Source organism: Cryptomeria japonica, chromosome 6, assembly GCF_030272615.1.
Source record: "Cryptomeria japonica chromosome 6, Sugi_1.0, whole genome shotgun sequence".
In the NCBI taxonomy this organism is placed as follows: domain Eukaryota; kingdom Viridiplantae; phylum Streptophyta; class Pinopsida; order Cupressales; family Cupressaceae; genus Cryptomeria; species Cryptomeria japonica.
Genome location: NC_081410.1, coordinates 424,791,580 through 424,805,261, shown reverse-complemented (window position 1 = coordinate 424,805,261; position 13,682 = coordinate 424,791,580). Strand labels below are relative to the sequence as shown.

At 34.5% G+C, this 13,682-nt stretch overlaps 1 protein-coding gene across 1 annotated transcript; it reads left to right on the top strand.

The window, feature by feature from the left end:
- Positions 1-11,479: 11,479 nt before the first annotated feature.
- Positions 11,480-13,682, top strand: LOC131043015 (replication protein A 70 kDa DNA-binding subunit E-like). The gene is made up of 4 exons (XM_059222073.1): positions 11,480-11,536; positions 11,781-11,968; positions 12,164-12,360; positions 12,556-13,682. The coding sequence occupies exons 1-4, from the start codon at positions 11,480-11,482 to the stop codon at positions 13,680-13,682; spliced, it is 1,569 nt and encodes a 522-aa protein (XP_059078056.1).

Genomic DNA, 13,682 nt, shown 5'->3' with positions numbered 1-13,682 from the left:
AATTTAAAATTTTCAAGGCTTTAGTTGAAAATTAGATTGGGCATAAGATTAAATGTTTACAAAATGATAGCGGTGGGGAATTTTGTTCACATAAATTTGATGATTTTTGTGTTGATAATGGGTTTAGACGAATCAAGGTTGTTCCTTTCACTCCTCAAGAAAACGGTGCAACCGAGAAGATGAATAGCACAATTCTTGAAAAGGCACGATGTATGTTGTCAAATGCAGGTTTAGGCAAGAAATTTTGGGTAGAAGTGTGTAACATAGCAGTGTATTTAATCAACTGAAGTCCATCATCTAAATTGGATTTTGGTATTCCCGAAGAGGAATGGCAAGGGAAGAGGATTTCATACTCGCATCTTCATGTGTTTGGAGGCGAAGCCTTCTTGCATATACCCAAGGAGAAGTGAACCAAATTGGATCCAAAGTCGTTGAAATGTATTTTTGTTGGGTATGGTGAAGAGAAATTTGAGTTCAGATTGTGGGATCCAATTCACAAAAATATTGTTCGCAACAAGGATGTAATTTTCCATGAAACCTCCTTCCCTGCACTACAAGATTCAAAAAAATTAGAGAAAGACTATGTCCCTATGTCTTTGTTTTAGAAATCGACTACTAGTGCTCTGCGTCCAGTCTCTCATTCAGTGGGAGTCCCTATGACATCTACCTCAGTTGAATACAATTCTTAGACTGGGAATGATTTGGAAGACAATATCTTTTATGAAAGCCCACTACCATTTGAAACAACACCTCGTGAAGAACTGGACACTATTTCACAGTCTTCAAAGGTTTGCAGGAAGAATCCTTTTTCACCATAGCCTGCATCGCAGTGATACCTTTCTTGGACGACATGGTCTGCACACCTCATGGTGCCCTACATTCCTGTCTCCACACCTAGCAGAATCTTCTTCTATGTGAGCTCCCTACAGTTCTTCCTGCGAGCTCCCCACAGTTACCTCACCCTCCATGCAGGCCCCTTGCAGTCTCCCCCGTGAGCTTCACGCAGGCCCTTGCTCCATGGGCTCTCCACCCCACCTTCCCCTGCGCTCACCAGCCTTCACAGGCTCCCTGCCACCACCGTGCGCCTTCCTTGCCAATGGTGATGTGGCAATTCCCTCCTGCTGGCCCAGCTCCCTGCCCATACGTCCAACACAGACAAAGCAAGATGCCTTTGCAAGCCCACTCTCCCGTGACTTGTCTACACCTAATGTGGACAAAAATCCACAGGTCGCTGAATGCCCTATAGACAGGGAAATTAATAGTAAAACTAACAAGCCAATTAAAAATGGGAGAGATATCAGTTTGCATAAACATGGATCACAAAAATTGAATGACTCTACTACTGAAACAAAGAGTCAATTGAGGAAATCTTCTAGTTAGAGGTGACCTTCTGCAAAGTTTTCCGACTATGATTTATTGTTTTGTGAAGAAGCTAAACCTACTTTACTCATCTCTAATCAAACAGAGCTTGCAACATACAAAGAAGCTTGTAAAATTACACTGTGATAACTGGCACGTTGCAATGTGTGAAGAAATGGACACACTATTGCGAAATTAGACATGGGATTTGGTGTCACTTCTACCTGACAGAAAGGCATTAAGAAATAAGTGGGTGTATAAACTAAAAGATGAAGTTGATGGTCACAAAAGACTTCGAGAAAGACTAGTTGTAAAGGGATATGCTTAGTAGCAAGACCTCGACTTCAAAGAAATTTTCTCGCCAGTAGTCAAAATGACTACCATCCGAGCAGTATTGGGCTTAGTTGCAGCCTGGGATCTTGAACTTGAACAACTAGATGTGAAGATGACATTTCTCCATGGCGATCTTGATGAGGAACTATTTATACATCAGCTAAAAGGGTTTATTAAAAAGGGGCAAGAAAACCTCTATTATAGATTGAAACCCAGTTTGTATGGGATTAAGCAAGCCCCCCATCAATGGTATCTTAAATTTGACAAATTCATGATTGATCACAAGTTTACTCACAGCGAGTCTGATCCTTGTATCTATTTCAAGAAGCTTCCTAATGGTGAATTTGTCATTCTTCTCCTTTATGTGGATGATATACTAGTGGCTGACACAAGCATAAAGATTGTGAGTGAACTTAAAACTCACTTAGCAAAGGAATTTGCCATGAAAGATTTAGGGGCAGCAAAGAAGATTCTAGGAATGACTATTTTTCAAGATAGGAAAAAGAGAGAACTCAAACTATCTCAGCAAGACTACATTAAAAAAGTTTTGGACAGATTTGGTATGGCAAATGCTAAGTTCGTTTGTGTACCCTTAGCCTCTCATTTTCAATTGTCTTCTCAATTATGTCCAAAAACACAAGAAGATAAGGAGTTTATGGATAAAATTTCATGCAAATCTGTAGTTGGAAGTCTCATGTATGCTATGGTGTCTACTCAACTAGACATTGCTCATACCGTGGGATTGGTGAGTAGATTTATGGCTAATCTGGGCATATCACATTGGGAGGTGGTCAAGTATATCTTGCAGTATCTCAAGGGTACTTCTGATTTTTGTTTATGGTTTGGAAAGGGCAAGGCAGTTTTGCAAGGGTTTATCGATTCTGATTTTGCCAGTGATTTAGACAAAAGAAAGTCTACTTCAGGTTATGCTTTCACATTTGTCGAGGCAACGATTAGTTGGGCTTCAAAATTGCAACATACAGCTGCTCAATCGACTGCGGAGGCTGAATACATAGCTCTTTCTGAAGGAGCAAAAGAGATGGTATGGTTGCAACTCTTGTTCAACAAATTGGGGTTGAAGCAATTAGTTTTGCTTTGTTTTGTGATAACAATAGTGCCATTTTTATGACTAAACATCAGACATCTCAGCCACGGTCAAAACATGTTGATGTTTGTAATCATTATGTTCACCATATGATCGAAGAAGGCAAGTTTCATGTAGATAAAATTCATACCGACATGAATCCAGCTGATGTGCTCACTAAAGTAGTTAAGTGGGAGTTCGATTTTTGTCGAGCTTCTCTCGGCTTTTCCAATAACTGATAGTAGGACTGAGTGGGGGAATCAACTTGTTGCAGCAGTTCATTGGTCTTCAGTGGGTGATTGTTGGAAGTGAAGTCCAACAGACTCCTTCCTCTTGCCGCCAGAACTCTTGGCTCTTCAACTTCTCCTTACAAGCTCTTTAAGAGCTGATTGTAATTCATTTGTAGAGGTTAATTCTAGAGCTGCTTGCAGCTGTGAATGTGTAAACCAGATTGGTTATTAATCAATTGATTCCCCTGCTTCAAGTGTGGACATAGACAATTGTCGAACCACAATAAATCTGTGTGTCTTATTTGTCTATGTTGTGTGTTTATAATTCTGTTTTAATCTGTTGTTTAAATTCGTTTCTTCATCCTAACACAAATGGTGTCATTCTACATTGACTCTTCTGCTTTCTTCCTCCTAGAGTTGCCAAAATCTGTCTAACAGACCTCCAAATATAGACTCGTGTTGCTTCTAGAACTTACTAAGGCGGTCTTCAAAAATCTATAACATGTCAAATCCCGTATCTAAGGAATCTTGATCAAATCTTACTTAGGATCTAGTTTACCTACTATTTCTATGTCTAATATGATATAATTATTTAATAATATTATATAAATAATAATAATAAATATACCAAGTTATACATTTATAACGGTCAATTTTACTATTAGAATTACATGTTCCTTTTGAAACCTAAAATTAAAACGCTGAAGCCACGTCTAAAACTCTGTGCAAGTTTTGAAGAGGACAGGTAATGGAAAATGGAACAGTGTTTGTAAGTGGAGCCCACATGAGCCAGCACACACTAAAGTCAAACCTTAGTGTGTGCTATTTAAGGCTGGCTGAAAAGCAATGTAATTAAGCTGATAGGCTTTTAGTGGGTGAAAGCGCTCAAAAAATTGCAAGACATTCCAGCGGCCACCGGATTGTCTTGCCGCCGGCATTCTCCCTCCGGTGCATGCATGTTCATTGTCTGGCCCGCTTGCTGACATGTGCCTTGGTTGCGGTCGTCTCCGTGCATGTGCTCTGTTTCCGAAGCGATGCTGTCTTTAATGATTTCGTCCCCAAGGCTGTGCACGAATGTCGACGTTCTTTATGGCTGTTTGCAACCCTGAAATCTAATTTGTTTTGTTGTTGTCGGCAATATTTCGCTCTACAATTTTTGCTCTAGAAATTTTCGCATAAGGTTGTTAGGTTTTGTTCTCGTTGTGACTATTTTACTAGGCTTCTTTGTGAGTTTGATAGCGTGAATGGTTTCAATTTGAAAGGTAAGGTTTCATTTTATTTAAATGTGTCTATTTGCTTGCAGGGTTGTTGCTTTGTTTCTGTTGTTTAACTGTTTGTGCGGGTGGGTACTTCCAGTTTGCAAGGCATTTTCGAGGCTGCTCTGTCAGTTTCAAGCCGTGAATGGTTTGAATTTGCAAGGTAGATTCTGGTTATATTTATATTCTTTCTCATTTTGTAATGCATTTTTTTGGAATCTGTTGTGCAAATAGCTTTCGTTTTATTTAAATTTATTTTTGCTTTATAATGCATTTTTTTTATATGCTTATTTGCTCCTCCCATGTGCTTGCAAGGTTGTGGCTTTGTTTATGTTGTTTAACTATTTGTGGGCATGGCTACTTCCAGTTTGGAAGGCATTTTCGAGGCTTCTTTGTGAGTTTCATGCCATGCATGCTTTGAATTTGCAAGGTAAGTTCGGCTGCTTGCAACCCTAAAATTTAATTTCTTTTATTGTTGTAGGCAATATTTCGCTTTGCAAATTTTCACATGAGGTTGTATATAGTCGTGGACTTAGGTTTTGTTCTGGTTGTGTTTGTTTTATTGGGCTCCTTTGTGAGCTTCACGGCTTGAATGGTTTGAATTTGCAATGTAAGAACTTTATTTAAATTTGTTTTGATTTTGTAATGGATTAAATCTATACTTTGCTTATTTTCTGCTTCCGTGTGCTTGCAGGGTTGTTTGTTTGTTTATGTTCTTTAACTGTTTGAATTTGCAAGGTAAGTTTGTGTTTTATTTAGATTCTTTATGGGCGCTTGGAACCCTAAAATCTAATTTGTTTTGTTGTTGTCAACAATATTTCGGTCTGCAAATTTTCGCATAAGGTTGCATATAGTCGTCTAGTTAGGTTTTGTCCTGGTTGTGATTGTTTTATTGGGCTCCTTTGTGACCTTCACGCCGTGAATGATTTGAATTTTTAAGGTAAGCTTTGGTTTTAAAAAAAAAAAAATTGGTTTTGTAATGAATTTTTTTTATAGTGTGCTTATTTTCTCGTTCCATGTGCTTGCAAGGTTGTTACTTTGTCTATGTTATTTAACTGTTTGTGGGCATGATGACTACTTCCAGTTTCCAAGGCATTTTCGCATAACTTTGGATATAGTTGTTTGAGTTAAGTTTTGTTGTGGCTCTGACTGGATGGTTTGAATTTGCAAGGTAAGTTCTGATTTTAGTTAGATTCTTTTTTGTTTTGTAATGCATTTTTTTATAGTCTGCTTATTTCCCAATTTGGTGTAGTTGCAAGGTTGGTATTTTGTGCATTTTGTTGTAGGTTAAAAGGGTTTTAGTTGGGTTTTGTTGTTTGCAGATATTTATTGATTTAAGTTTCTTACTTTGTTTTAATCTTTTCGTCCCCGGTGATGTGCACCAATGCAGACTGTTTTGTTTGGCTTATTTCTGAGGTTCTCGCCATTAATGGTTTTACATTGCTAGGTACTTGTTTAGTTTATTTTTTAAGTTTTCAAAATTCATAATGCATTATTTGATAGTTTCCTTATTTTTGGCCGTGGTGTGGTTGTAGGGTTGTTACTTTGGTTATGTTATTTAACTGTTTGTGGACGTGATTACTTTGAGTCTGCAATGTCTCTGTTCACTTTAACAGGTATTTAGGTTTTGACCATTCTGATGCCGATTAAATTCTGGTCTAGGTTAAAAGAATTTTAGTTTGGTTTTGGATTCTGTAGATATTTTTATTGTTTGCACTAATGCCAACGTTCTTTATGGCCGCTTGCAACCCTACAATGTAATTTCTTTTGCTGTTCTCAAGAATATTTTGCTGTGAAAATTTTTACCGAACATTCAGTATTGAATTTCAAGTTTTTCAAATTTGTAGTGCTTTATTTTATAGGGTGTTTATTTTTTTTGTGTGGTGTACTTGCAGGGTTGTGACTTTGTTCTTGTTATTTAACTGTTTGTTGTCTTGAATACATACATATATGCATAGGCGTGTATAAAGTAAATGATCTTGTCCCTCCAGTACGTCCGTGTTCATTACCTTGCCCACGTGGTGACGTGTGCCTTGTTTGTGGTTGTCTCCATGCGTGTGCTCTGTTTCTAAACAATGTTGTCTTTAATGATTTCATCCCCGAGGTTGTGTATGAATGTCGATGTTCTTTATGTGTGCAAAGATTAACAAATTGTTAGAGTACCTATATATATATATATATATATATATATATATATATATGTACGTGTATATATACATGTACATATATATATATATATATATATATATATATATATATATATATATATATATGTACGTGTATATATACATGTACATATATATACACATGATGTACATATATATATAATAGTTTTTCTTAGAATGCATTATAGTACTGATATATGTATATGTACACACACACACACACACACACACACATATATACATGTCTGTATATGCATGTATACATGTATATATATATATACACATGTATGCATATATATATGCATGTATGTATATATACACATGTGTGTATGTATATGGGTGAACTCACAATAATGGTTCCCACTTTTTTGCCACTTTTGACACTGAGATGAACAATTTTAAAATAATCTTCAACTTCCGACAACTTTAACTTTTAAACTATTAAGAATTTGAAGATGATGTAAATTAGTGATTTGTAGAATTTTGTCTTTAGATTCTATATATATTTTTTCAAAGTTTTTGGAAGGATTTTTTTTTAAGTTTTCCATCTCCCTCGAAAAGTAGTTTTTTACAACAAACTAGACTTTTTAAGAGTGATGTGCCTCCCAAAACACATAACTTTTTTTCTATAAATGATAAAAACTCAATTCTTTTGAATTTTGGTTTGTAACATCAATATCCAAGGCTTGCAGTTAGTTTGATAGTGATATGTTCAATATTTTTCATTTTATTAAGTTTTAAAGTCCGACTAGTCATAATTCAGACATAAGTTTACGTTTGAATACATAACTTATTCTATATATATCGAAATTCAATTTTATTTTTTTTGTTAGAAAGAAGACATTAATACCCAGGGCTTAGATATTTTTCAAAAAAATTTTGAATTAGTTTCCTATTTTTCCCAATGCGTTGAACATAGAAGTTCATGTTCAATGAAAAACCTATATTTGGTAAAATTAAAAAAACAAGTTCATAATAAACTCAATATGTAATAAAATTATATTCATTGTAAAGCTTTCTTTGAGGACTATAATACCACATTTTGGTTTGTCAAGATCATTCCATTTGAGCCTTCAACCAGAGGTTTCGAGGCCAAAAATCTGGAAAAAAATGTAGAAATCTTCAGAGAAGTGTTAAAAAAGGGGTTCAAACGAAAGGGGGTTCAAGCAAACCCCCCATTTTTAGGGGGGTTCGAATGAAGGGGGGTTCAATCGAACCCCCATGCTATAATTGAAAAAAGACATAAACGGGCATTAAAGGTGCTTCGCTCGAAAGATGGGGTTCGAGTGAAGTGGGGTCTTCGCTCGAACCCCAAAGGGTATTCCATTCGAACACCCCCACTTTGCTCGAACCCCCCGTAAACAAAATTTTCCATTTTCGCCAATTTCCTTCATTGGCAAAAGTGGGAACTAGCTTTGTGAGTTCACCCATATGTATATAGGGTTTTATTAAATCTCTATTTTAATAACTATGTTCTAAAGTGTGTAGGATTTATTGATACAATTCTGTGTTGTAGTCTCAAAGTAGTCACATCCACAAATAGTTAAATAACATAAAGAATGTATTGCTATAATTGTTTTCCTTAGAATACTTTGTAGTGTTGATATATGTATATGTACATACCCATATATACATATATACATATGTCTATATATATGTATATAGGGTTTTATTAAATATCTGTTTTAATAACTCCATTCTAAAGTGTGTAGGATTTGTTGATACAAGTCTACGTTGTAGTCTGAAAGTAGTCATGTCCACAAACAATTAAATAACATAAACAAACTATATATATAATTGTTTTTCTTAGAATGCTTTGTAGTGCTGATATATGTATATGTACATACACATATGTACATATATATATACATATATATATATATATATACATGTATGTATAGGCATGTATACATGTATATAAATACACACATGTACGCTTATATATATATGCATGTATGTACCTATAGACATGTGCGTGTGTATATATGCATAGGGTACTTTGTGTTGTAGTCTGAAAGTAATCACGCGCACAAATAGTTAAAAAACATAAACAAAGTAGCAAGCCTGCAAGCATCAAGGAATTTTTACAGTGCCAACACTTATATATATATATATATATATATATATATATATATATATATGTATGTATGTATGTATGTATGTATGTATGTATGTATGTATGTATGTACATGTCCATATATTGTACATATATATATATCAATTTATCTTAGTGAATAAAAGCCTTCATGTGCACACAACAGTAATCACGTATATACCCTTGTAAATTAACACCACTGCAACATGAACGTTAGTAAATAGTTACCTTGCAAAGTAAAATACTTACAACAACAAGAAAATAGTTACATTGTAGTGAGCAGCTTACAAACCCCATCAAGTAAACACTCACAGCCAAAAGAAAACCTAACTCGACAACTAAATCGAATGTTACAAGAAAATTTACAGAGCGAAATACTTACAACAACAACAAAACATATTACATTTTATAGTTTCAAGCGCCCATAACAAACTAAGAACCCTGCAAGTGCAACACACACAAAAAAAGCACAGTATACGTGCACAAACATTTAAACGAAGTGACAACCCTGCAAGGACATGGAAGGAGAAAATAAGTAGACTATAAAAAAAATGCATTACAAAACAAAAAAAAATTTAAATAAAACCAAAGTTTACATTGCAAATTCAAACCATTCATGGCGTGAAGCTCACAAAGAAACCCAATAAAATAGTTGCACAACTAGAACAAAACCTAACTCCATGACTATATACAACCTCATGCGAAAATTTGTAGAGTGAAATATTGCCTACAACAATTAAACTAGAAGTAGCCATGCCCACAAATAGTTAAACAGCATAAACAAAGCCACAACCCTACAAGCACACGGGAGGAGAAAATAAGCAGAATATAAAAAAAATGCATTACAAAACAAAAATAAATTTAAATAAAACGAAAGCTATTTCCAAAAATTTGCACAACAAATTCCAAAAAAATGCATTACAAAAGAAAAAAGAATATAAATATAACCAGTATTTACCTTGCAAATTCAAACCATTCACAGCTTGAAACTGACAGAGCAGCCTCAAAAATGCCTTGCAAACTGGAAGTACCCACCTGCACAAATAGTTAAACAACAGAAACAAAGAAACAACCCTGCAAGCAGACAGACACATTTAAATAAAATGAAACCATTCATGCTGTCAAACTCACAAAGAAGCCCAGTAAAACAGTCACAACGAGAACAAAACCTAACAACCTTATGCGAAAATTTTCAGAGCCAAAATTGTAGAGCGAAATATTACCAACAACAACAAAACAAAATAGATTTTAGGGTTGCAAGCAGCCATAAAGAACATCGACATTCATGCACAACCTTGGGGATGAAATCATTAAAGACAGCGTCGCTTCGGAAATAGAGCGCACGCACGGAGACGACCGCAACCAAGGCACACGTCAGCACAAAGTAAAACCCTTTTAACCTATAGCAAAATACACACAAATCAAAAATGTTTTCATAGCAGGATTATACATCTCGCACAGGAAAACATTAAACACAACGTTGCTTCACAAAATATTTGGTCAGACTCACACAAATTAGATAACTGACTTTGTGCACATGAAGGCTTTTAATCGCAAAGATAAATAACCACTAACAAATGTTCCATATTTAGAACATTAATATATTGCAATTGATGTCTATAATTCTGATTTTGTGACCACCTTATTACATAACATAGTTACGTTCTTTAGTTTACTAATAATAAATTCTCATTTTTGAAGTGATGTTGTCTTTAATGTTTTCCTTACCAGCCAAATCCACAAGTGTATTTAATTTTGTTATTGTATTCATGTCGCAGACCCTTCAAACTGTAAAATCAAATAGTTACCTTGCAGAGTGAAAGCATTCATGCCCATACTTAAATATATATCCATGTATTTATATTGATATAGATGTATATATATTAGATCTATATGTATATGTGTATGTACATTGATATATACATGTATAGTTGTATATATACATATATATATATACACATACTCTAAAATAAATGCAACTAAACACTTGTCTTGCAAAGTGAAAGCTTTGTAAGTTGACTCATTGGTCAATTTACAAAACTTAAAGTATTAACCTAATTATTACAAGTTTTTATAATCAATCAATAGTAAATTCATTATGATTCACAAAAAAAAAGAAGTGATCTACTTAAAGATTTGTTGTATTATTCTTGTATGTTCACTTTTTTTTGTAATGCATTTCCACTCTATCATTCCAACAGAAAACAACCATGCTAACACAATCAAATTTCAGAATGGATAGAAGATTGAAAGAAATAGAGAACATCAACAATGTAATTGAAAGCAAGTTGCAAGAAAGAAACAAGTTAAAGAGAAACCTCAGAAAGATAATTGACCACTACGAACATAAATCACCAAACCAAACAACAGTCAACCTCTCTACATCGTGTAGTGTTGTAACAACCATACATAGTATTGAATTAGCACCTTTACCAATACCAAGTACTGAACAAATAGATGATCCAACGGTTGTTTTCACATTAGGAGACAGAGTATTTAAATGGATTGATAACGAGCTTGGATGGGTTGCTTGGCTTGATCCTATGTTGTTGTAATTATTCAATGTTTGAAAAGTTACATTCATATTTTGGTTAACATTTGAAACAGACAGAAGCATCCCATATTTTCAAAGATCTTTGATGAGATGAACTCATATTTTGTTAATATGCTCTCAAATATGTAAATCATGATGTCATACTTTATGTTTTTTAAGCTTATCAGCATATGCCCAATTATCGTTTTCAATGCATGTTTCAATCACATTATGATCAATTCATTATCATTTGAAACAAAAAATAAATTGTAACAATGTTAATTTAAACTCGGTTAATTTTGCTCTGCTTGTGCATATATACCTTTGATAAGCTTACATCATGTTGTGATTGTATTCTGATATAATAACTACAATTCATCATGCTTATAATTTACTTTTAATTCTCAAAAGGTATATATGCACAATGGCATCTTCAACAGCCACCTCTGAATCGATAGACTACTCCACTATTGATAATTTGGTAAGCTAAATTATCAAAGCTTTTCAAAATACAAAGCTTTTATGCTCTTTTTTTTGGACAACTCATCTCTCTTTTCCATACCATCCTTTTTTCATAGCATAGTGCAAAAGTAAATGCTTACTCTACAGATAACATAGCCTGATTACATACTTTACTAACACAAGCTTTACATTAACAAGTAAGGAAATATATAAGTTGCTTGTCGTTAAAATTAAATCCTCTATATTCATATTATTTTTTGTAGGCAAAAACCCAAGAGTATGTCCCTACCCCTTTTGCAATTAAATCTATCAATGTTGGGGATGACCTTCCTTCAACATTGTTACAAGTTTTGTCATTTCAGAAAATGCAGAACAACACAGATGATACTGACAGACATAAATTAGTGTTATCTGATGGCACATACATGCAGTTGGCAATCTTGCCCTCTAAGTATGCTACTCTAATAGATTCAAATATTCTAAAAATAGGCACCATAGTCCAGTTATCGAGTTATACATGTCAATACATATGGAACACAAGGTAGGAAATCAACTATGGTTATTAAATACAATATGTTTCATCTTTTTTTAATTTTGTTTATGTATAATCAACAGTAATTTAAAAAGAAGTCTTTTGTTTTCACAGGTTTATTGTAATACTTAGTTTGGAAGTGAAACAAAGTGATTGCCCGTTCTTTGGTAAACCAGTATACATGTTCAAAGAACAACAACCAGAAATGATGTTTGAGGACAGACCATCAACATCTAAACGATCTCTTCAATTTGCCACTGAATTGCCATCCCCACAAACAACAACTTCTGAAAATATAAGCCCTATCAAAAGTTTGAATCCATACCAAAATAAATGAACAATCAAAGGGAGAGTTACTCATAAACACCCTATTAAGGCATATAGCACAGCCACAAAAAATGGCCATGTGTTTAGCTTTGACATTGTTGATTGTGAAGGTTCTGAAATTAGAATTACATGTTTTGATTAGATAGCTAAGTTACACTACTCTAACCATGTGGACATAGGTTCACATTATCTTATTTCAAAGGGATCTATTAAGGAGGCAAATGCAAGGTACAACAAACTAAATAGTCATTTAGAAATCACCTTGTCTAATGCATCCATACTAAAACATTGCACCAATGAAGAACAAGCAGATCAACAAGGTCCTCCTTTCACGCCCATTAATAAATTGTTTCATCTAACAAATAACATGTTGGTTGACATAATTGGCCTTGTTCTATATGTTGGAGATATCATTCCAATACACAAGAAAGATGGCAATCAAACACACAAACATGTTGTGAAAATTAGTGATATATCTAATTCAACAATTGACATCAACCTATGGGGTCTAATGGCAAAACAAAAAGGACTAGAATTGAAAAATATGTTGAGCAATGATAGTGTGGTTATCTTTTCTTTACGTAATGCTCGTGTTGGCTATTTCAATGGGAAGCTTATAAACATAACAGCTGCAACCACATTACATATCAACCCAACTTTTCTAGAAGCAGAGCTTCTAACATTAAGAGGAAAGGACCCTTTGCTTGTTGTACCCTTTGTTGCAGAAACTATCCACATAGATGGTAAATATAGTAGAATGACTATTTATTCAATCCATGAGTGGATGAGCATCAAACTAGAAACAATTCAGACAAATTTGCTAGCCATTCTGCGCTTTGTAAACGTAACTGACCAAAATTTCTATTACGCAGCCTGTCCACTAATAGTCAATGGAAGGCCTTGCAAGAAAAAATGTACACAACAAGTTGATGATTCTTGGTTTTTCTCTAGATGTCAAATGACTATGCAAGACTATAATTATAGTTACCTCTTGCCACTAAAGTTACAAGATGCCACAGGTACTCTATGGGCCACTGTTGTTGATGAGGGTAGCATTCACTTGCTACAGAAAACTGTAAAACAACTTTGTGCACTACAAAATGATGCAACAACAACAAAGACATCTTGCTCAGTGATTAAGAGACTACTGTCATGTCACTATTCATTCACACTGTTGGTTTCCACTGAGACATATAATTCAGAGTCAAAGATGAAAGTGACAGTCAATAAAGTCGCTCCCGTTGACTTCAAAGCTAAGTGTCATGCACTACTTCCAGAAATTGGCCGCCTAAGTACACAGACTTAG